Source organism: Nothobranchius furzeri, chromosome 2 (assembly GCF_043380555.1).
Source record: "Nothobranchius furzeri strain GRZ-AD chromosome 2, NfurGRZ-RIMD1, whole genome shotgun sequence".
NCBI lineage: Eukaryota > Metazoa > Chordata > Actinopteri > Cyprinodontiformes > Nothobranchiidae > Nothobranchius > Nothobranchius furzeri.
Window position 1 is genome coordinate 88,740,873 of NC_091742.1, and position 22,261 is coordinate 88,763,133.

Sequence of the window (22,261 nt, forward strand, 5' to 3'; positions counted from 1 at the left end):
CTGAATGTTTTAGAGTGTTTTTTCTCTTTAGTTCAAACAATGAATCAAACATAAATCCACTTAAAGTTTGAAGAAAATAGATTTTTTTTTACAAATAAAATATATTTCAGACTATCTTGTTAAAATTTTACTGGAATTAGACAAGATTTTATTTTTATTCAAGTCAATTAAACAAATTTAATTTAATCTAGATTATACTTGTCTAGCAGCTGTTTCAGATGACATTTGACCCTGAATAACTGACCGTCTAAATTTGTTTCAGCAAGAAGTTTGTTATCGTTGTTTCTGAGTGTTGGTGCAGATATGTAGAGCAGTCGTGTGTGTGTGTGTGTGTGTGTGTGTGTGTGTGTGTGTGTGTGTGTGTGTGTGTGTGTGTGTGTGTGTGTGTGTGCACATGCATGCTTGTGTTTGTGTGAGTGCATGAATGTCTGTGTGCGAGTGTGTGTGTGCATGTGTGTGTGCACACGCATGTGGATGCATGCATGTGCGTTTGTGTGTGTGTTGCTTACTTAATAAAAGCAGAGATGAACAGATAAAGACTCTACGTGAGTGGGATCATGCAGCCTGATGATGAATCTCTTCATGGAACGCTTAAAAGTTCTGGCTTCAAGCCCAAAGGAGGAGTTTTCATTTAGGATTTTCTTCTCTTCATTTTTTTTTTGCCTCGCTCTGTTTCCTTTAAAATAAAGTTTACGTCTCCTCCTTTTTTATTTTTCTTCTTATCTGTAGATAAAATTCTTCTACTAGATCCATCACTGCACATTCCACGAACTTCTGAAGAGTTACAAGGTATTTTGTGAAGGGTGCCATCTAGTGGCTCATAAGGGAACTGCAGCTCACGACAATGACCGGCTGGATCGTGTCTGACCACTAGGGGGTGGCAGAAGTTAGATGCTGTTTTTGCTGCTGTCAAGTGACAAGTCCTGAGTATTTAAAGTTATAATTCTGATCTTGTTTGTTCCAGAGAACATCTAGAAGAGCCTCTGTTCAGATAAATAGCTATCCTTTATAGCTGATGAGATGGTGTTTCAGAATAAAACTCTGAAAGCTTGAGAAACTAAACAGAATTCATTTATTGTTGCATTTGTTTAACTGCTCTGTCTTCTGAGTTTATTAGATGGATGAAACGGACGTTGGTGAAGTTAGAAAACCACCTCAGCGCTGTTCCACAGGCTACCGCTGCAGTTCTTCAGTTATTAGTTGTTTCTAGTGGGAACTTCTTGTGGAAAATAATAGTTTCATTCACACTTTTCTCTTAAAGCTCAGTCTGGTTAATGAACAAATTGCTGTTGAGGCTAATTAGCCAGAAAAGAACAAACAAACCAGATTTAAAGAGCAAATCAAACCCAGATGTGCAGGAAACTGATTTCCACTCCGACTGTAAAACTTTATTAGACGTTCTTTGAAGAGCAGAAAGCGAGCTGGTTTCCATCCAGCTGTGGTGGAGTCTGATGGAAAGTTTCTGTCCAGAAACCACAAATACAAACATCTGGTCTGAACAAAGCAAGCCAGCTTTAGTTTTCTCCTGCAATACAGGGTGAATGTTTTTATTTTATTTACAAATATACCTTAAAATATGCAGATAAGTCAAACGTTTTAGTGTTTTTTGGGGGTTTCTGATATGGAAGCTTCATTTCTAATTGTATGCTGGTTCCTTTGTGTTTCTGGTATTACTGTAAACCTGCTCCCAGAAGACTTAATACTGTTGTTGTTTGTTTTCACTTTTTAATGAATCAGTTTTACCACGTTGTAGGTGTCCCCAGTATTATCTACAGTATGCCACATTTTTAAAGTAATCCTTTATTTTTAAACTCGCTTTTTATCTTATATCTGAGACGTTTATATGTTTGTGAAAAATTTATACTTTAAGCGTCCAGGTGGATAGTTGGCCTAAAGAAAAATTAATTTTATTTTATTATTTACTTTTTAAATTGTGTTTTTATTTTTATCTTTTTCCTGTTGCTCAGTTTGTTTACATTCGTCATTGATTTACATTTTTATTTACACTCGTGTTCATTAAAATAAAATTGTTATTTGCATTGATACACCAACATTTTATCATTTATTGTTGGTAAAAATGAGTTTGACAATTAAAAATGCGCGTCTTTATCTTTATTACGGAAATAATCATTTCTCCGTCGTCTCTGTTTAGTCATTACGGTAGCGTCATCGTTCACGTGTCCGGAAGTAACTGCTCCTCCCGTGCTGCTTGTGTTTTCTGACAGAGCACCGAGAAGGAAGAGAAGCGGCCGAGTCGTGGGAACTTCAGTCCGGCTGCTGTGACGGGAGGGCCGGCGGGGAGGCCGGCGGTGGAGCGGAACCATGGGCCTCCTGGGGAGGCTCCGGAAGGACTGGTTTATGGTGGGGATCCTGGTGGTCATCCTGTCGGCCAGACTGATGCCCAGCGTCGGTGTCAAAGGAGGTGAGATGGAGCTCCTCTAAAGTTCAGCTCTGTTGGCTACGGGTTAGTTTAACAGCAACAGGGTCAGAAAAAACTCAGAATAAAGGAGAGTGAGTAAGAAAACTAAAACCGCTCTAAAGTCAGAGGAGCTGCTGGTGTGAGTCGGAAGTAGCGGGTTCCTCATACCTGTCTGAGTCAGGGACACGTAGCACTCAGCAGGAAAGTCAGCAAACCCCTTCATAAAACGTATTTATTCACCTGAATCCTTCTAAAGCCGCTCAGACTCCACATGAAGTAACAGAAAAGTAGTTTATTACAGCGGTAGCTCCGCGGAGCTGTCAGATTAGCGGCATCTCTCACCTGTAGATTAGATTAGATCACCTAACGCTGCTGCTGCTGGCATGGTGCCTTCAGGGGCTCCTCGTTAGACTCATCTTCACTAGCGCCTCAGAATGATGAGGTCAGCAGGCGTAAATCAAGTGTGGGGTGCTGAAGCTAAAATGAAGTAACAGCTTTATTTTACAGCATTCATTTCTGAATAATTTTATATATAAATATTTAGGATTTAATGAAACTTTATGAATTGTAACAAATATTTAGAATAGAATAGACTTGATCCCAGTGTGGGGAAATTCACTTGTTCATCTGTAATAAATGTAGCCAAACTCGAATGTTTTAAATAAAATGTATTAAATACAAGTAAAACTAAATATTTCATGCTGAACATGAATGTAAAAATCTAAATAATTAAGGTTTAACCTAAATATTGATGATCAAATGTAAAAACATGTCCAAATTAGGGATGCACCGATACCGATATCGGCACCAATACGATGCCAATACCAGTATCAGTATCGGTAAAAGTTAACCGATACCAGGAACCGATACCATAGCAGCTGCTTGAAAATGGCTTCCCTGTAACTTGTCATTTCTGTTCACCTAATATTTTACTTTTTATCAACCTCACAGTCTTTTCCTGTGCAGAGAAGAAAAAAATCTGTATTCCAAATCATTGCCTTTTTTGTATGGTAGAAGTATCGGTATTGGTAATCGGTATCGGCGAGTACTCAGTTCCAAGTATCGGTATCGTATCGGTTTGGAAAAAAGTGGTATCGTTGCATCCCTAGTCCAAACGTTAGAGTCTAAGTATAAATGTGGCCGTTCTGAAGTAAATACTAAAACATGGCTTGGTGTAGGGCTGCACGATATTAGGAAGACCCGCGATATTCCATAACAGTGATTAATATTGCGATGACGATATTACTTGCGATAAATAAAAACTTAACACAGGAACAAAAATAATCAAAATCAAACAAATTAAAAACTAATACAAAGGAAAAAAGCAAAAGATGTGAGGAAAGGGGAAAAGAAATTGAACAAGAAAATGCAATCAGTGGATCCCGGGAAAAGCTGAATCAGCAGAAAGAGCAGAACAAAGCTAACTCAGGTGTTCACTAACCATCAAAATGAAGTGCCGTCCGCCTCAGGGGCAGGCATCTGACCTATGAGAACCCACCCAATTGGCCAAATGGGTGAAGAGCTCTATTTGATTTGTTTAAAAAAACATCATGTTTCCGTTTGTTTGACAGAATAAATTATGCGTAGCAAGCATTTGAGCTGACCATTCATTGCGATATTTATCTGCTCTTTGCGATATGCATATCGTGCTTGCTGATATCGCGATAACGATATATTTACGATATATTGTGCAGCCCTAGCTTGGTGAAATCAGCTGTTTAGTATTTATTTAGCTATGTGCTTCCTAAACTCTCCCTAAATGTAATATATTTGTATTAGACCGTCTACGTACATCTTTATAAATATTTAGATTTTTTCCATAACATCATAAATTAACAGCTTATTGTATCAGTTAACAATACATCTTTGTAACATGTTTAAAAACATGACTGAAGCTTTTGTTCTGTATAAATTACTATTCCAGCTTTATGCTGTTTCCATGGTTACTGGTTCTCCTCCTCTCTGTCCATCAGGTCCTCTAAGGCCAGAGATCACCATCGCCTATGTCGCCGTCTCACTCATCTTCTTCAACAGTGGCCTGTCGCTGAAGACCGAGGTGAGGAACTGGTCCCTGAACGTCTCTTTGATGCCTTCAGGTGCAGCTTAGAAACCCTGAATTTGTGTGTGTGTGTGTGTGTGTGGTAGGAGCTAACGAGCGCACTGCTTCACGTCCGCCTGCACCTCTTCGTCCAGTCCTTCACGCTGATCTTCTTCCCGGTGGCTGTGTGGCTGCTGCTCCAGGTGCTCGCGCTGACCAGCATCGACCCGTGGCTGCTCAAAGGGTACACACACGTGTGTGTGTGTGTGTGTGGTGGATGGGGAGGGGGAGGCACACAAAGGGCCACATTGACGGTTGTTCTGTGGGTTTGAGCACCAGAGTTCTAGGAACAGACATTCCGGCTGCTGGACTCCGAGTTGGGATCAGGTTCGGTGGTTTTCCGCCCGGTTGGGACAGTCAGATCTGTGTTCAGCACAGCTCCACCAGAGCTAGATGATGGAGACCTCAGTAGAATCCCGTCATTATGCTGATCTCAGCTTGCAATGTTTGTTATGAAAACATGTCCTGGTCCCACAGAGCGGTGAGGGTTGTCTTCGTGGAGGTGAGACGAAGCGTGAGACGGATCAGGACGTTGTCTCCAGCTGCTCTTCCTGCTAAAGGAGGAGCTGCTGGATAAGATCTGGTTTTAGGATGTTCTCCACAACGTGCTGGACTTTATGTATTTATTATGTTCAGTAGGACCGTCGTCAAAGGAACGACAGTTTTATGTCTCCTCCCTGTCCCGTTGACCATCAGCAGATGCAACAGCCTGACTCGACTCGTCCTCTTGTTGCCTAGGTTACAGACGGTGAGCTGCATGCCCCCCCCAGTCTCCTCGGCTGTGATCCTCACCAAAGCTGTCGGAGGAAACGAGGTGAGGCTCTCCCCAGCGTTCCACAGTTTGACCACAGTAATGAACTTGTTACCATGGTGACAGATTGTTCTCCATGCGCGCAGGCCGCCGCCATCTTTAACTCGGCGTTTGGGAGCTTCCTGGTGAGATCTGGATGTGTTTAGGAGCAGACGTGGAGTCAGGAGTTTTAACGTGTGTTTCTCTCTGTAGGGAATCGTGGTGACCCCCCTGCTGCTGCTGCTGTTTGTGAGTCTCACACACACACACACACATGCATGCGCGCACACACACACACAGATGGTTTAATACTTCCCAACCAAGTGAAGCCTTCCTCTCTCTCTCTTGCAGTTGGGCTCCTCCTCCTCGGTACCCTTCTCCTCCATCTTCTCCCAGCTCTTCATGACGGTGGTGGTTCCTCTGATCCTGGGTCAGGTACGCGGCACTCCAAGCACCTCCTACACCAGCCTTTCTCAAATGGGGGTACGCGTAGCCCTGGGGGTACGTAAAGAAACTCCAGGGGGTACATCAGAGAAGCAGACTGTGTCTAAAAAAGAGCTTGATCACAGCAGTTGCCTCCCTGCCACCAAGGATGAAAAAGATCCTCAGTGAAGCACAAGCCCAAGTGTCTCACTAAAAAGTCTGTAAAAACACTCCGATCAGTGCAGTAATGTTAAGATTTCAGTCTTCTTTTTGATTTTTAAAAATATATTTTGAGATTTACATTTGTTTTTAGCGATTGTTATTTGACGTTGATGATTTCTTTTAGAGAACAGATATACTATGATCCCAAAGGATAACACTTTATGTTGATATGCTTTTTATGAGCACAAATCTTTAATTATAATTAGCTTAATCATTTCTTTGGCCTGTATTTGATTTTTTTTTTTAATATTTCTAGTTATATATATATTTTTTCCAAATAGTTCAAGAGATACTACAAAAAATGTGCAGTGTTTTGCACATTTATGGATTTTTCAATGGGTAATCTTATGGTTTTAAATAGTTTTATGGTGACTGTTTTCAATTAATTAATTAGAATCACATTTTAGTGATGAAAAATATTTCCAATACATTTAGCTATGGAGTATTAACATTTAAAATATTCAAAATAGTTTTTTTTTTCCCAAATGGTTGAATTTTGTACTTGTTTATCAGTTTCAAAGTTTAATAAATCAGTCACTGAAGGCACCTATTTAAGGTCTTGTTTTTTACAACCAAAAATGTTTTTGCACTGATTAGGGGTACTTGGCTGAAGAAAATATTTCACGGGGGTACATCAGTGAAAAAAGGTTGAGTACCACTGTCCTACACTACCGTTCGGGCTGTTTTCCTCCATGTTGTGTGCTATCTGTTTGCAGGTGTGTCGTCGTTTCCTCAGGGAGTTCCTGGAGAGGAGGAAGCTGCCTTTCGGCGCCATCAGCAGCGCCGTCCTGCTCATGATCATCTACACCACCTTCTGCGACACCTTCAGCAACCCCAACATCGAGCTGGACCTGGGCAGCCTGCTGCTGGTCGTCGTCATCAGTCAGTAAAGCTGCTGTGGGAGCAGATGGAGGTTTTACGTAAACATGGGATCAGACAGAACCAGTGTGGTTTTATCAGCTACAAGCTAAACCACAGGGGTGATGTCATAGCCGCATCACTTCCTGTGGTTTCACACAGAAAGCAGATAGGAGATAAAAGCTGAATCAGCAATTAAAGCTGTTTATTAAACCTTGGTCTGTTTTTGTTTCCTCCAGTTTTTTCCATCCAGCTCAGCTTCATGCTGCTCACCTTCACCGTCTCCTCCAGGTCAGTTTCAGGCCAAGTGCTGACTCGTGTTCAGGGTCAAACCCACGCGTCAGATCAGCATGAAACACTTCGGCTTTGATGCAGCCGACTTTTATTCTGAAAAGCTGCTGATAGAAAATAAGCCAGGCTTATTTAGAACTCGTCCTTATTGTTGCTTCTGAGAGTTTTGGTGCATCACGTAGTTTCTGTCCGTCTGTGTTGTTTTTACCTTCATTTCTCCATTTTTCTTCCTTCTTACATTTTCTTTTTTTTCTATTCATCATTTTAAATTTCCCTCATTTTTTCTCCTTTTATCTCTTTTTATTTTTAGTTTCATTTAGATCAGGGGTCACCGACCTGGAGCCCCCAGGAGCTCTATGTGGTGCCCTCCATGGACGTAATTTTCACTTTAGAAGGGGGGGTGGGGGGGTACGGGGGGAGGGGGGATCTTTACGGTATGCTCTAATGGGAAACAGGCTTCAACACAAACGGTTGTTTTCTGCTTGGTCCTAAAGCTCAACCAGTGTCAATTTAACATAGCGTAACATTGTTTTTGAATGGTAAAAAGTGCAGGGGTCAAAACTTGACTTTGGAAAAAGTGGGGGGGGCACATGTCCCCCCTGTCCCCCCCCCCCCAAAAAAAAGAAATTTACATCCATAGTGCCTTCTGACCCAACTCACCACTCAAGTCTAAATATTATTTTCTGCTGCATTTTTTTTTATCGCACTTTATGTGATTAAAACATGGCAGCAGAGATGTCCTGCAGGACTGTAGGAACTACAGAAGAACCAAGCTAATGATTTTATAAGGTGAAGCTCTGGGAAAGTGTGGTGGAAGCTAGAGTTGGGTCAGACGTGAACATTTGTTACCAGCAGAACGGTTTGATGCCAAGAACGTTTACCACAGATGTTTATGTTTATGTATTTAGCAGTCGTTGCCCTTGAGGCTAACAACAACAACAACAACAACTTCACATCAATCATGGAGAGGAGAGAACAAGGAGTGGACAGTAGAGAGGGGGGACGGGTGCAGGGAAGGTGCTAGTTTAGAAGATGCTCTCTGAAGAGCAGGGTCTTCAGGAGTTTCTTGAAAATTGAAAAGGAAGCTCCTGTCTGGTAGTGCTTGGTAGGTCATTCCACATTTGTGGAACGATGCATGAGAAGTAACGAAGGCAACATGACCTTTAAAGCTCAGGTGTTCATCAATCACAACACCCAGATTTCCAACTGCCTTTGAAGGAGCCAGAGATGGGAAGTCATTTTGGATTGAGATATTGTGCTGTATGGATGGTTTTGCTGGGATGACAAGCAGTTCAGTTTTAGAGAGGTTGAGTTGGAGATGGTGGGATTTCATCCATTTTGATATGTCAGAGAGACAGTTTGATATTCGTGCAGAGACAGTGTGGTCGTCCGGCGGAAATGACAGATAGAGCTGGGTGTCGTCTGCATAGCAGTGGTAGGAGAAGCCATGTGATCGAATGATAGTGTATATGGCAAAGAGAAGAGGTCCTAGTACAGAGTCCTGGGGGACTCCTGTGGCAAGATGGTGCACGGTAGAGGATTGTCCAAGCCAAGATACACTGAAAGATCATCCTGTGAGGTACGATTCAAACCAGGCATGTGCTTTCTCTGTGATGCCCATGCTAGAGAGTGTGGACAAAAGGAAGCCATGGTTGACAGTGTCAGATGCTAATTTTGCTTTAAGGAGGCTGAAGGAGAAGAACAGAGGAGGTCAGAAGAATGTGCGTCTTTGTAGATTTAGGGAAAGCATTTGAGAGAGGAGCTGTGATGCCTGAGGAGGTCTGGAGTGGCAGAGAAGAATGTTAGTGGTGCAGAACATGTATGAGAGGTGTGCTGCAGGAGTGACAGAGAAGTTCTAGGACATGGGAGTGCATCAAGGATCTGCTCTAAGCCCCGTCTTGTTTTCTTTGGTGATGGTCAGCTGATGATAGACAGGAGTCTCTATGGACTGTGATGTTTGCAGAGGAGTTTGTGAACGTCCTCCACCCTGCTCTCACTGCAGAGGAACTACAGAGGAGAGTATTAGTGTGAAGATGAGAACACAGTGGGACAGTGGCGTTACAGGAAGTAGAAGTGAAGAAGAAATAGGACTTTAAGTATTTAGGGTCAAAATGGTGGACAGTGTAGAAAAGAGTTGAAGAAGTGTGTGGGATTAAAGGAGTTCAGCACGACGGTGAGAGACGGGATCCATGAGGAAAAGACAGGAGGTAGAGCTGGAGGTTCTCTTTGGGAGTGACGAGGCTGGATAAAGTCAGGAATGAGTCCATCAGACGGGCCACTCGTGTTAGATGTTTTGGAGATAAAGTCAGAGAGGGCAGACTGACATGGTGTGGACGTGTCCAGAGGAGAGACGGAGATGATATGGGTAGGAGGATGCTGAGGTTGGAGCCACCAGGCTGAGAGGAAGACCAAAAAGGGTGATTCGTGGATGTGGTGAAAGAGGACATGAAGCTAGTTGGTGTGAAGGTAGAGGACGCAGAAGACGGGACTAAATGGAGACAGCTGATTGGCTGTGGTGACTCCTGAAGGGACAACCTAAAGAGAAAGAGGTTTATTTTTAAAATTTCTGTTGCATTGGTAAGAATTGGACTTCTATTGTTAAAATGAGGTAAATTGTACGTGAAGAGTTGAATAAATCTAATCAAGGTCAAAGGTCAGCATTGTGCGCATCAACATGGTAGCCCTTCATACAGCTCGGTTACCGCGAAGTGGCTCTCAGCTTCACAACGGTTGGTGACCCCTGATTTAGATAACATTTTAGTTGTATTTAGTGTTTTATTCTGAAAGCACTGACCTCTGACCTTTAGACAAGAGCTGCTCCAGTCTCAGACTTGATGCTGTTTAACTTCCTGTCTGTCTCCAGGTCCGCCTTGGGCTTCAGCCCTGCAGACACCGTCGCCATCGTGTTCTGCTCCACCCACAAGTCTCTGACTCTGGGTAGGGCTCCAGCTTCGTGGCTTCACGGGGGTCCAAAGCGTGGCCCGCGGGCCGCTTACGGCCCTCAGAGTAATCCCGAGCAGCCCTCGGCTACGAGTCGAGAATCATTAAGATGCTGCTGCTAGTTCCAGGTCTGATAAAGGAAAGGTCAAATCTGAAGAGCTGTTCTTGTATTCACCAGCTTTTTGCTTTAATGTTGATATTTTAGTTTTATTGAACTAAATAAACATTTCTATCCTGTCACCATCATGAGCTTCAATTCAGTACAAACCAGGACTTGAGCTAAAGAGCAGGAGCTGTGGGAGGATGTTACCTTAATCCCCTTTCCTCACCGGAAAAGGGAACTCTGACATTTTCCTCTTCTCCAGGTATTCCCATGCTGAAGATCGTGTTTGAAGGCTACGAGCACCTGTCCCTGATCTCCGTCCCGCTCCTGATCTACCACCCGGCTCAGATCCTGCTCGGCTCCGTCCTCGTGCCGACCATCCGGGCCTGGATGTCCTCCGGGCCGAAGGTACCGATCCCGACCCCTTCCTGCGACGGCGGCTGCATTCCCACACTAACCTCCCCGCCTTCTCTCCTCCCCAACAGTCTAGTCTGTTGTTGAGATAGGGCTGCATTTCAACACCTCTGTGTGGCCTGAGTGAGTAAAAACTAACCGACCCGTTTAATCTGCTTGCGGCAACGAAATAATCAACTTCACGATTTTCTGCTTTTACTAATTTACAGAAATCGCATCAATCGTACAAAATAAACAAAGCTTTATTAATTAACGTTAACACAAACGCACTGAGAGCCACGATTCACGACGCTGCCTCTGAGCTCCAGTAATCAGCAGGTGGCGCCACTGAGCTTCTGTTTTTATTTAACGTTTATGATTTTTACCTTTTAACCACGAATCGTTTGTTTTTATCTAACATAATTATTTGTTTTTATTTTGTACCAAATTCTTATTTGTTTTTCTTGTTTTATTTGTATTACGATCATTTTCAGTAACTTTTAATGTGCTTGTGATTTTTATCTATATAATAAAACGTTATTATTGTTTCTAATCTAAACTAATCTCATTTATCTGCTCTAATTTTATTTCTCTTTGTTTCAATTGGCTTCATTTTATTTATTCTATGATTGTTTATCAGAACGTCAGAGGGGCCAGTCTATCCAGGTCGTATTTATAATCCTAAATTAGGAAGAATTATTCACATTTTTCATGATAAAACTGTAAAATTACTAAAACTATCATGAATAATATCTGATTTTGTAAGTTTCTTATTTTTTAAAAACTAAAGTGGTGACTTTACGTGATTTTTTCCTAAAAATAAAAACTCTTATTTGTCCATATGAATGTACTGCTCACATTTTAGAGGTAATCCAGATTACCTTCCTTTAATGTGACTCCTAATTTTAGTGTTTAACGTCTTAGTGTTTTAATTCATTTCTGTGAGATGTCTTTATGTTGTTGGTCTGTTTTATCTGCATTGTTGTAAAATATCCTTGGATGTCTTGAAGGCACATATAAATAAAATCTATTATTATTATTATTATTATTTTCTAATCTGTCATTTCCACAGGTTTAGTGTTAAATTTAAACTTTCATCCTAATTCATTATAAAGGAAAATGTCTGTTTCACCTTCAGGACTTTTTATCAAACAGAAACATGCTGAAGGCGTGGCGTCGACGTCATTAATGCCAAATTACTGTTGGGGGGGGGGGGGGGGGGGGCTGAGAGCCCTTTCAGGCTGCAGCACCAGTGTGTGATGGACACCTGGATGGAAACTGGATTATTTGCTGTAATAATTTAATCTCTGTCTGATTTCATGTCTGTTCTCTCTGCAGGCGGTGAAGCTGTCGAACCTGCAGCCCGTCTGATGAGGACGAGTTTCTGAGACACGGTCAGACGTGGGTGGAGGGACGCGGCCGTCCAAGTGCCTTATCACAACCATCACCACGGACCTCATGGCTGAACCAGGGACCTGTCCTCAGACTCTTTTCTACAACTAACAAACTCATTTGTTTTCTATCTACTGTTTTGTATTTGAGAGAAAGGTGTTTTATTTTTCTACCGGAGTTCCGTGGGAACGGGGAGGATTGAGTAGGAGCCAAACTGGTGTGTGTGTGGGACCAATCTGCTGTTCTGCTCTGGGTCTTCCAGCTCTCGCTGCCACATGTTTGAGTTGCTGCTGCAACACCTGAGGTGTTAAAAGGGTTAGGGCAGCCCGGACTTTGGAGGATGTTTGTTTACAGTGTTGCTGTGACTCCAGTAGAGGACAGTGTTGAGCTAATAAAATAAAAGAAATATTAAAAGCTGGAGGAAAAAATCCCAGATTATAATGAAAATATCTCCTCATTCTCCTGATAACCCTCAGATTTCATGTGTGGCTCCACTATTTACTTAAAGAGCAAGTCACCCCTACCAGAGTCTAACTCCACTCCCACTTCATGTTTGAAAAATGCAACAAATGCTGTTGCCTGGCAGACCGAGAGGGCGGAGCCGCTAACAAATACACACACACACACACACACACACAGGCTCACGACAGCATTGTGGCATTATCATGTACCAGTTTACATCATAGCATACCTCTTAGCCAACAGCGGTGGCTGATTTAAATTAAAATACAGTGCAGAGTTTTTACCTGACAATGGCACAACACTGCCAGTTTTAGGCAGAATATTTAAATTTTAACTAAGATGCACTGAAGCGCCAAATTATTGACGACACGTGTCTGCAGCACGATTAGACACTCGTTTATTTTGTTTATCAGCAAAAACAAGTTGATTTGGGGGTGACTTGCTCTTTAAATCAGAGATGGAGACAGATTTATGACTCCTGTCAGGCGGCAGAAGCGCTAAAATAAAGATTTCTATGGTAGATGATTTATGTATAATCTGAGCCAGTAACACTTTCCTTGATACAAAGCAAAGAGTTGCCTTGGTAACGAGTCCAAACAGAGACCCGATACATAAAAAGGGTTAAAGTCATACTATGCAACTTTTTCATGTTTTTAACTAATTTTCTTGAGTCACTGTGCTAAAATGACCCTTTACATGGTAATAAAAGGCCACTGAGCCTCTCACTCCCCCTGTGGCCAGAATACCGCACTTGCAACTTCAGAGCCGGCAACACCACCAGTTAAGTCCCACTTTAGTCTTTGTAAAAGTGGGACTGACGTGCTAGCGCTGCAGTCTGCTTCCTGCATGTTTTAATCATGAACACAGCTGATATGTTGGATTTCTACTCCTGTAGAGACTAATGAAGGCTGAGGAGACATTTCTGCTGTTAGATTAAAGGGGCATTATGGAAGTTTGACAGTCAAAACATGTATAGAAATAATAAATGTCTTCTTAATACATTCTCCTGCAATGCCCTGGTCCTGTAGAATGAGCCCTGGCATTTTTACTGTGATTGCCTGATTTTCTGTAAAATCACAGAAAAAGAGAGCTGCTCGGGTCGAGCAGGCTGCTTCATGCGCGTTCACGCTCAGGCATCGCCCGTAGCATTTGCTATCCGTAGCTTTAGCAGCAGAGAGTGAGGTAGTGCCAACTCAGCGACTTTGTCGCTGTTCCTAACGCCTAGTGATGAACGTAGCCACATTTCAGAAGACCCTTAGCTACTTTCTGTAGAACTTTCTTCTAGATATTTCCTGCAAATTAGCAACAAAATAGCCATTTTCGCTCCGAACTGTTCTTTGAACGTCGTTTCAGCTGTCATCAAGGATATAAATGTTATGGATACAAATGATGTCACTGGCGCTTTAGCTCACCTAGTAAGATGTCAGATTCTTGTGCAGAATACCTGAGTTTGATTCTGGATGTGAACATAGTTTATTTAGAGTTTATTTTTTACATTAATGGTATATTTTTTACAGTAATAAGACGCCCACATTTTTATTTGAGACTCGCCGAACGGCATTGATTTCACCGATAAAAAAGATGTGGGTTCAACTTTCATTTTGGAACAATTTTTCAAGCAAGGGAAGGGAATGATCTGAGCATGCAGGAGGACTGACCCATCATAAACCTTTGTCGGCTGTGCTGAAGAGAAAGGTACAGAACCAAATTATTTAATTAATTACCTGCGCGTTCTCCTGTCCTCTGTCCTCCGGGCCACACACACACACACAGGACTGTCTCAGCTGTTATTTTCGTTAAGGAGTGTGCACGTACAGCATGCGTGCCTCGTGCACGAGCCTACTATTGAAGCTGCTGTTACGCTTTTGGCCTGAGGGGGCAATCGCAAGCATAAAAATTCAAAGCTTAATAAAGTCCCTTTAAGGGGTTAAAAAGACAAACGCACAGCGGGGAGAAAAGTTTCACTTTTGATTTTACAGTGAATTAATAACGGACTCTAGGGGGTGCCAAGGAAAAACTGCAAATGTTCCCTTTAAATAAATAAAACTGTTTAGGTTCTACTTATTTACATGGGGGGGGGGGGGGGGGGGGGCTTAAAGGGAATGGATGGATCGTAACTGTTGGTGACATCACTCTGAGTGGGCGGAGACTCTAGAAGCAGGAGGTGCTAGCCAGACTGCTAAACTAGCGGCTAAATTCTGGATTCTTGCTCTGAAACGTCACACATGATGCATAACTAGTCTTTGTTTCTCCTAACTGAGGTTGTTTACGGTGAGTACGTTTCCCAGATTTTATCCCAGTAATACTAATAAGTATGAAAGGGTGCAGCGGTGTGAAGGTATTTTATTAAATAAACAACTAAACCCGTGTTTCACTAACTTCTGCCACTCCTGCTGAGACTGGATGTCTACTGGTTTCATCTGATTTAGCTAACAATGCTTATATTTGTGCTCAGGACCAAACGCAGCTAATAATAATAATTCCTGTTATTTGTTGTCGGCCCACATGGGACCAGTTGGCAGCTGACTGGTCTCGCTGACCGGGCTTTTTCAGGACAGATGGCTCCATCGACTCATCGCTTGGATGAATGCAGGATAAGAGAAGCCTGTGAAAGTTCTGCCAGCTCTTCCATCAAGGCTGTGTCCTTTTAAAGCACAGCTAAACCATTAAAAACCAACATTATGAAGCCTCACTGCTAGAAGGAGCTGCACGGTACTGAAAATGCACTTTATTAACACACTGGTAAAGGTTTACAAGTGAAAACGGGATTAGAGGTGAACAGCTTCACTAATCCGCTCATGAGTCAGAACTAAGTATCAGTTCAACATATAGCTGATGTAAAATAAGCAAGTGAGCTTTTATTCTCAATGAGAGAAACTCCGTTACCTAAAACAGTCAAATCCAACCACCAGGGGTGTGAGTCAACCAAAACCAGTTAGAGTTACCTAACTTTAGTCTGGTAAAATAAGTTTTGGGTCTAAGGCCCTGTCCACACGTAGCCGGGGATCTGCCAAAACGTAGATATTTTTCTACATTTTGGCCTGTCATCCACACGAAAACGGATCTTTTTAAAAACTCCGGCCAAAGTGAAGATCTGCGTTTTCTCCGTTTTGGGTGTCTGCGTGTGGACAGACAAAACCGGAGTTTTAAGGTCTGCAACGTCACTTTCCACGACAAAAAAATGCTGACATCACGTGTGCGACCTGTGTTTACACTAGCCGACAGCATGGATGCCCTCAGAGCTGCGCTCGCTTTATCAATTGTCCAAGCGCTTTTTGCTTGTTTGTTTTTGCAAGCGGAATTACTGCTCCTTGCTGAAGACCACAGACGAAGGACGAGGTTAAGAACGGGGGAAGTGCTGCCGCCTACAGGTCTGGCATGTCCTTAACAACGTATTTATCCGGGTACGTGTGGACAGTTTTTTTTTTAAACGAGGTAGTGTGGATGCAAGTTTTTGGAGGGGCGGATATTCGTTTTCAAAAAACCCCGGCTACGTGTGGACTAGGCATAAGTTTCTAAATGTTGAATTTCTCATTTTTAATAGACAAAAAAAATATGGTGCAAGAGAGAAAAAGAGATGTCAAATTAGCATGCAATCTGAATAATGTACCTAAACAATACAATCACAATAGTCGTTAGTTTCATTAATGACGATAGTGGCTTTAAACAATCTGATACTAATAATCTAAATTTCTGACCAAATTTGAGTTCCTCTTGTAGAAAAGGTCAAACTCAGGCAGACTTCAGCCTCCGTTATTACAAAGACCGACTCTTATATTCGTCTAACGGAGGTTATTTGGTCACAGCACAAAGAGGCCATAAAGCTCCTGGTGGAGATGCAGCAGAACAAGATACCAGGTCTTTCATATGATCCTGGTAAACACATTTCTGTCTGAAGACCGTATCTTTCTGGGCTAAAGTTCAACGTTGTCCCACGTTCCTTCAGGGCAGGAGTTAGAAACGGTTTGATTGCCATCATAACGGATCACAGATGCAACAAATTTCTGAAATATTTAAAATTCAACGCACACTTTAGGAAACCTTAACAGACGTTTAAAGCCGTTGTTAATTCCTGACCAGCTGACAACAGCCCAGTGAGATAATGGGTAAACTGGCTTTAGGAACCCGTATTTCATTCACCAGGTGGCGCTAACACATCGTACTCCGTCAGAAGAACAAAGCTGTTCTCTCTGATTTTTCTGACTCTGACCAAATCTCCACACTCCTGGACCTGAATCAGCCCCCGCCCCCCTCTGTCATACTCCCTCTCCCTGTCGTTCAGCGTCACCTCGGTCCACCTGCCGCAGGCCTGGCGGTACATGTACCTCACCCCAACCACTAGAACCATACCCAAACCAGCCGAACAGCCCAGCAACATAGCCAGCTCCCAGGTGCTGTGTCTGGGGTTGATGTCTGGATACTTCCCTTTCTTGTCCGGACCTTCAGAAGGACCTGATGGTTTCTTGGGTTTGGTGTCAATGTTTGGAAGCTCTGGTTTGGTCTTCTGGCCGCGATTGAGCTTGTGGTTTGGAAAAGGTTTGGGGTTCAGGTGAATGACCGTTGTCTGTGTTGGTGAGCCCAGGTTTGTCACCGGATTAGAAGATGTAAGAGGAATTCCCACCCTCTGACCTTCTGTGGTCTTCTTGGAGGGTACAGAAGATGTGACAGGAGTCTGGGGAAGAAGATGAATAGAAGACAAAGGTCCTGGATGTGGGGTGGTGATGGATGACACGTAGGATGATGAGGAACTTCCTCCAACGGACAATGGTGTTGAGGTAGAAGTAGGTGGCAGTGAAGGTGGGGGAGAAGCAAAAGACGTAGGCTTTGATGTTGATGAGGAGACCTTTGTGACAGTAGAAGGTGATGAAATGTTGGAGAACAGGAAACAGTGGGAGGAGTTAGGGTTGGTGCTTACTGCGGCAGTAGAAAATAAAGAGTCTGTTGGAGGGTTGAAGCTTGAGGGCTGAGTGGTAGAAGATGTTGGGGTGGATGGAGAAGGAGCAGAAGGTAAATGTGAAGGTGTGGAGATCGGTAAAGGGGATGGAAGAGCAGAAATAGCCATAGTTGCTCTGAGGTGTTTTGTTTGGAAGGATGAAGAGGAATGGATGGGAGTGGTTGGCCTGGAAGATGGATGCGTGGAGACCAGGACTGAATATTCAGATGGATGAGAGGAAGCGGGATCACTGGGATGGATAAAAGAAGAGCTGTGTGAAGGATCACCTGAGGAACCCGAAGAAAGATGGTTAGGAGATGTAAAAGTAGGAGAAGGTGTGAGGGAGGAAACAAAACGCAAATCTGGGGTCGTAGATGTAGACGTTACAGGGTTGTCTGGTCTTGAGGATGATGTCCTCCGTGTTTTCAAAAGGGTCTGGGACTGTGGTTGTGGAGACGTGTCCAAAGACTCTTCTGTTGTCTCAGATTGGGACTGGTCTCTATGAACAAAGTCAGGTTTAGTCTGAGTCGAAATCGAGGTAGTCCCCAGGGCTTGGTGAGGGATGCTTGGAGACGAGGCTGGAGGAGGACTACTCTGGGACATTTGAAACAAAGTGGTTGGTTTTGTGGTGCTTTTGGATCCAGATGGACTTGTGTCATGTACAGGGTCTAAGGACGGAGGGCCAGCTTTGGTAACCTGAGAAGACTTAGGTGTAGATATGGATGGAGAAAGTGTTTTTGGTGACCAGGTCTGAGGCTTGGGGGAAGACGTTTCTGTAAATAAATACATCTGCCTTGAAGTTGTATGAAAACGGGAATCTGGTTTGGATGAAGTTATGGACAATGAACCGGTTTCTCCTTTGACTGAACTTGTTCTGGACAACGTTTGTTCATTTCCATCTGCTTCCTTTGACCTGTTGATAGTCCCAGACATTGCAGATGAAGAACTTTCAGAAACTAATGTGTCATTTCCTTTTTGGTTGATGTTCAGAAGTGGATCCTGAGAATTTATCCCAGGATCTTTCATCCGTGTCCCTATTCCCTTTTGAGGAAAGAAGGGAACTAGAGAGTTCAGCAGAGAGCCTGGACTGGTCCAAGTTTGATCTGTGGTTGTGGTGTCCATCTTTTGGTTTTCAGCTGTGGTAACAGAGGGCGGGGAAGGGGAGGAACTCCTGGGACCCTTGGTGTGAGAACCAGGGTCAACGGTTGCTTTTTCAGACATCTTTGATTGGGATTCAGGAGTGCTGCTGGTTTTGCTCTGGATTGATCCTAAAGCCAGAGGGATTGTTGGATTTTCTTCAAGTTTTGTCAAAGTCTCAAAGTTGGTCAATTCCACCATTGTGGGAGCAACTCCCGTGTTTACAAATTTCTGAGTTTGGTCTCCACTGTTTGTTTTTATGGGTGGTTTGGAAGTAACAGCTGTAGTTGTCCACTTGGTTTGTTTGACAAATGAGGTGTTTTCTTCCAGAGCTGCAAGGCAGGGAGAAAAAAGGTCTGATACCACTTCACTTACTTTAGATTGAAGGTGACTTTTACAGCTTACCCACTTTACCCACCTGAGAGGTCAGTTGTGTTTTCTTCCTGGAAGGAAAAGCTCATGCTACCTATGTCCAATGGTCCAGCCGTCTCACCACCCCTCCAAACACTACGATTTCCATCACGCACCACTGCAGACTCAACACCAGCCCAATAAATGAAGTAGGACTGCACCACAGTGATGCTGCAATACAGAGGACACAAACATGGTTAGTCCTCACCAACTCTGGAACATTGTTTCAATGATTTTCAAAGATAGCGTAAAGTCTCACTGGAATTGTACGTCTCCCATTGGTTTGTCGGGAGCCCTCCAGACAAATGAGAGGTTTCTCTTCAGTTGTTTGTCAGAGTGGGTGATTGTGTCGCCCTCTGAAAGACAGTGCAAGGTGTGGGTTCCTGGGGGAGTTAGGATCCAGGAACCAATCACCAAGGGAGGACCAATTCTTCTCGACCTGATCCTTGCACCTCTTCCATACCGACGTCGTTGATCACCAGCACCACGGGCCTGGAGCAGGAAACCCATGAAGTCCCGAGAGCTTCGGACTGTAACTGAGCATGGAGAAAGAGAGCCTAATTCATGCCCATGCACCTCTGGACCATGGGTCCCCTACTGCCCAAAAAATGAATGGGAGCCTATGAGAGGATAGTAGTTCATCTCTAATCCCATTTGTCATGCCATAGATTTCACATATGATGTCCGTGAATTTTAAAGACACATTCCGATGCCAAGAAAGAGCTCATCTTCGAAAGGGGCCAAAGTTATTTTAGGTTTTGTGTGAAAAGACGTGTAGGACTACAAATGTTCGTCTCACCATCGCTGCATCATCGCTATCATCGATGCAGACATGGAGACAAGGAGAAGATTAGTTTAGCAAGCTTTGAATCTTTCTTCCAGGATGACAGAAGGAGCATCTAACATGGAGAAAACCATGGTGAGTAGCAGCTATGCTGGGGAGAAGCGGGGTAGAAAATAACTTTTATAGCCCCGTTGACTTAAATTCATTTTTCTTTGTTCTGGGGACCCATGAGCCGACCAGAAGGGGAGGAGACTTAGGCTCCCTGTATTAGGATGAATTACAGTGTGCCAGGAAGAAAAGCATCTGATTACATTAAAAAGTTATGATTCAAAGATGTAAACAAGCTATCATTAGTGTGTGATGGGATCAGTACCTGTTATGAGCTGTCCAGGTAAATATGAGGAGGCAGATGCGTGAAAGATGACAAAGCTGTGATGCGGATCCAGAGGATGAGCACGGATATGACCAGGAATCATCTCCAGACAGGAGGCGTGGCTTGCACCATGAGAGAAGGACAGGGTGGGCAGGGCAACAGAGGAAAAGAAAACAACTCCACTGACCAAAAGGAGGCTGGGCGACATCATGAACCCTACAATGTATGAAGGTGTTTGGATTTACTCAGATACAGCTGCTAAATATTGGACTGATGGATGGATGTGTGGGTGGGTGGTTGGATGGATGAGCAGGTGGTTGGATGGATGAGCAGGTGGTTGGATGGATGGATAAATTGATATTTAAGTTTAAAAAGGGGGCAGAAATAATAAGATTTTTCTTCTATCTGCTCCCTTTCATTCAAATATATATTGTAAATGGATGAGTGGGTGGCTGGACGGACGGAAGGATGGATGGTTGAGTGGGTGGTTTTATGGATGGATGGACGAGTGGGTTGTTGGATGGTTGGATGGATGAGTGGGTGGTTCGATGAATGGATGGATGAGTGGGTGTTTGAATGGATGGATGGACGATTGGATGGTTGAGTAGGCAGTTGGATGGATGGATGGATGGATGGATGGACGAGTGCTTGATTGGATGGATGGATGGATGGATGGATGGACAAGTGGGTGGTTGGATGGATGAAGGAGTGGGTGGATGGATGGATGAAGGAGTGGGTGGTTGGATGGATGGATGGATGGATGGATGGATGGATGGATGGATGGATGGATGGATAAGTGGGTGGTTGGATGGTTTTATACATAAAGCAAATTTAAAAACCAGCTGTTTCATCCAAAGTATGACAAATGACTAAACTTCTCACTAAATGTCAATAAAAATCATTTTAATTATTTAAACTGGACAAAATTAATAGAAAATCTTAACAGGTAATTAAAGAAAACAAGCAAATAAATTGGAAAGCAAAAGAAAACAAATCCTAATTAAAACAGAAAACAGACAGAAATGAAAGTGTAAGAGAGAAAAAAATAAGAATGTAAGGTTTTTCATTCATGTCAAAGGACACAGTAATCATAAACTGATTGTAAACATGAACATAGTTACATGTTTTAGTCACAACAAACATTCTAGATTTAAATGAAACAATGACGTTTCAGCGAGATGAAGTGTTTTTAATTTCTGGTCCTCCTGACCTTCACAGAGCCGTAAAACGTCCAGATCCTCCTCAGATCTCCAGCAGGTCACTTCCTCCCAGTCGGTCCAGTTGTCCCATTAAACAGGAAACCCTCGAGAGAGTTTAAACCCCACAAAGCTGGGAGTGAGGGCAAGCCTGGAACTCTGGAAGAGTCTCAGCTGGGGCGCTGAGAGGAAACATAGACCTAGAACCTGTAGAAGTGCAGACAGGAGGTTTCCTTTCTCTTTCATCTAAGCTGAATTTAAAAAATCATTATTTTTTAATTTAAAATTTTTGTTTAAAAAATGATTTAAACCAATTTTTTTTTTTTTTTTTACTATTTGCTCAGAAAACATTTTCTTGGTTTGGAATAAAAACTTGTTTTGTGGGTGGGGCCTTGTTGTGGGTGATGGAAGACCTGCTCTCACTGGACGCTGTGGCATCAAAGGAACCTGTAATAACTGCTGGGTGTCATGAAAGGAAAGTAAATTTAGCGTTGATAACAAAGATCTGTCTTCCACCTGTCGTCTGTTCGCCATAACTAGTCTAAATTTGGGTGTGTTTCAATTCTCAGATCTGATCTCTGACTCCGGGAGTTTAAAGCATCACAATGGCTCACGAGAGGTTTTCCCAGCTGGTTCCAGGCTCTTCCTCTGTGTTTTAACTCTTCCTTCCATGCTGGCCACTAGCAGAGGGATGAATGTGTGTGGATCTAGTTCAGCTGGAGTTGTTTCTCTCTGCTCTCTGCTTCCATCCAACAGGATGTACAGCAGCTGTAGCCGCCGCCCCACCAGGATCTTCTGCACACTCGTGTTGATCTTATCCCTCTGCCCTGTGCACACCACGCTCCAGGCCTGGATCTGCAGGATTAGTTCCTTCTGCTCAAACATGTGATGCTGCTGATGCTCAGACCGCTGCTGCAGAAGGACTTTAATACATCAAAGCAGAAGAAAGCATGTATTAGATTCTCTGAATGCCTGGGTAATTATTAATTATTCTGATGTGAATAACCAGTTTACCTAATAAAACTATTGAATAACT

The 22,261-nt window shown here is 43.1% G+C and overlaps 2 protein-coding genes and 1 long non-coding RNA gene across 4 annotated transcripts; 2 read left to right on the top strand and 1 right to left on the bottom strand.

Annotated features, from left to right (window-relative positions):
- Positions 1 to 2,167: 2,167 nt before the first annotated feature.
- slc10a7 (solute carrier family 10 member 7) lies at positions 2,168 to 13,392 on the top strand. Of its 2 annotated transcripts, XM_015946085.3 has the most exons (13): positions 2,168 to 2,422; positions 4,393 to 4,475; positions 4,565 to 4,701; positions 5,256 to 5,331; positions 5,415 to 5,453; positions 5,521 to 5,556; positions 5,659 to 5,742; positions 6,669 to 6,834; positions 7,050 to 7,101; positions 9,965 to 10,038; positions 10,407 to 10,552; positions 10,630 to 10,681; positions 11,876 to 13,392. In XM_015946085.3, the coding sequence occupies exons 1-12, from the start codon at positions 2,323 to 2,325 to the stop codon at positions 10,648 to 10,650; spliced, it is 1,014 nt and encodes a 337-aa protein (XP_015801571.1). In that variant the 5' UTR covers positions 2,168 to 2,322; the 3' UTR covers positions 10,651 to 10,681; positions 11,876 to 13,392. The 2 variants fall into 2 exon arrangements, with proteins under 2 accessions (XP_015801571.1, XP_015801570.1); XM_015946084.3 differs by lacking the exon at positions 10,630 to 10,681.
- A 1,091-nt stretch (positions 13,393 to 14,483) lies between these two features.
- Positions 14,484 to 22,261, top strand: LOC139066142 (uncharacterized). The gene is made up of 3 exons (XR_011519123.1): positions 14,484 to 14,662; positions 14,907 to 15,103; positions 21,795 to 22,261. It is a non-coding gene; the product is annotated as an uncharacterized lncRNA (long non-coding RNA).
- Positions 15,771 to 21,800, bottom strand: LOC107376807 (uncharacterized). The gene is made up of 5 exons (XM_070548749.1): positions 20,013 to 21,800; positions 19,132 to 19,466; positions 18,876 to 19,043; positions 18,660 to 18,793; positions 15,771 to 18,592 (listed from the first exon to the last, which is right to left on the bottom strand). The coding sequence occupies exons 1-5, from the start codon at positions 20,238 to 20,240 to the stop codon at positions 16,524 to 16,526; spliced, it is 2,934 nt and encodes a 977-aa protein (XP_070404850.1). The 5' UTR covers positions 20,241 to 21,800; the 3' UTR covers positions 15,771 to 16,523.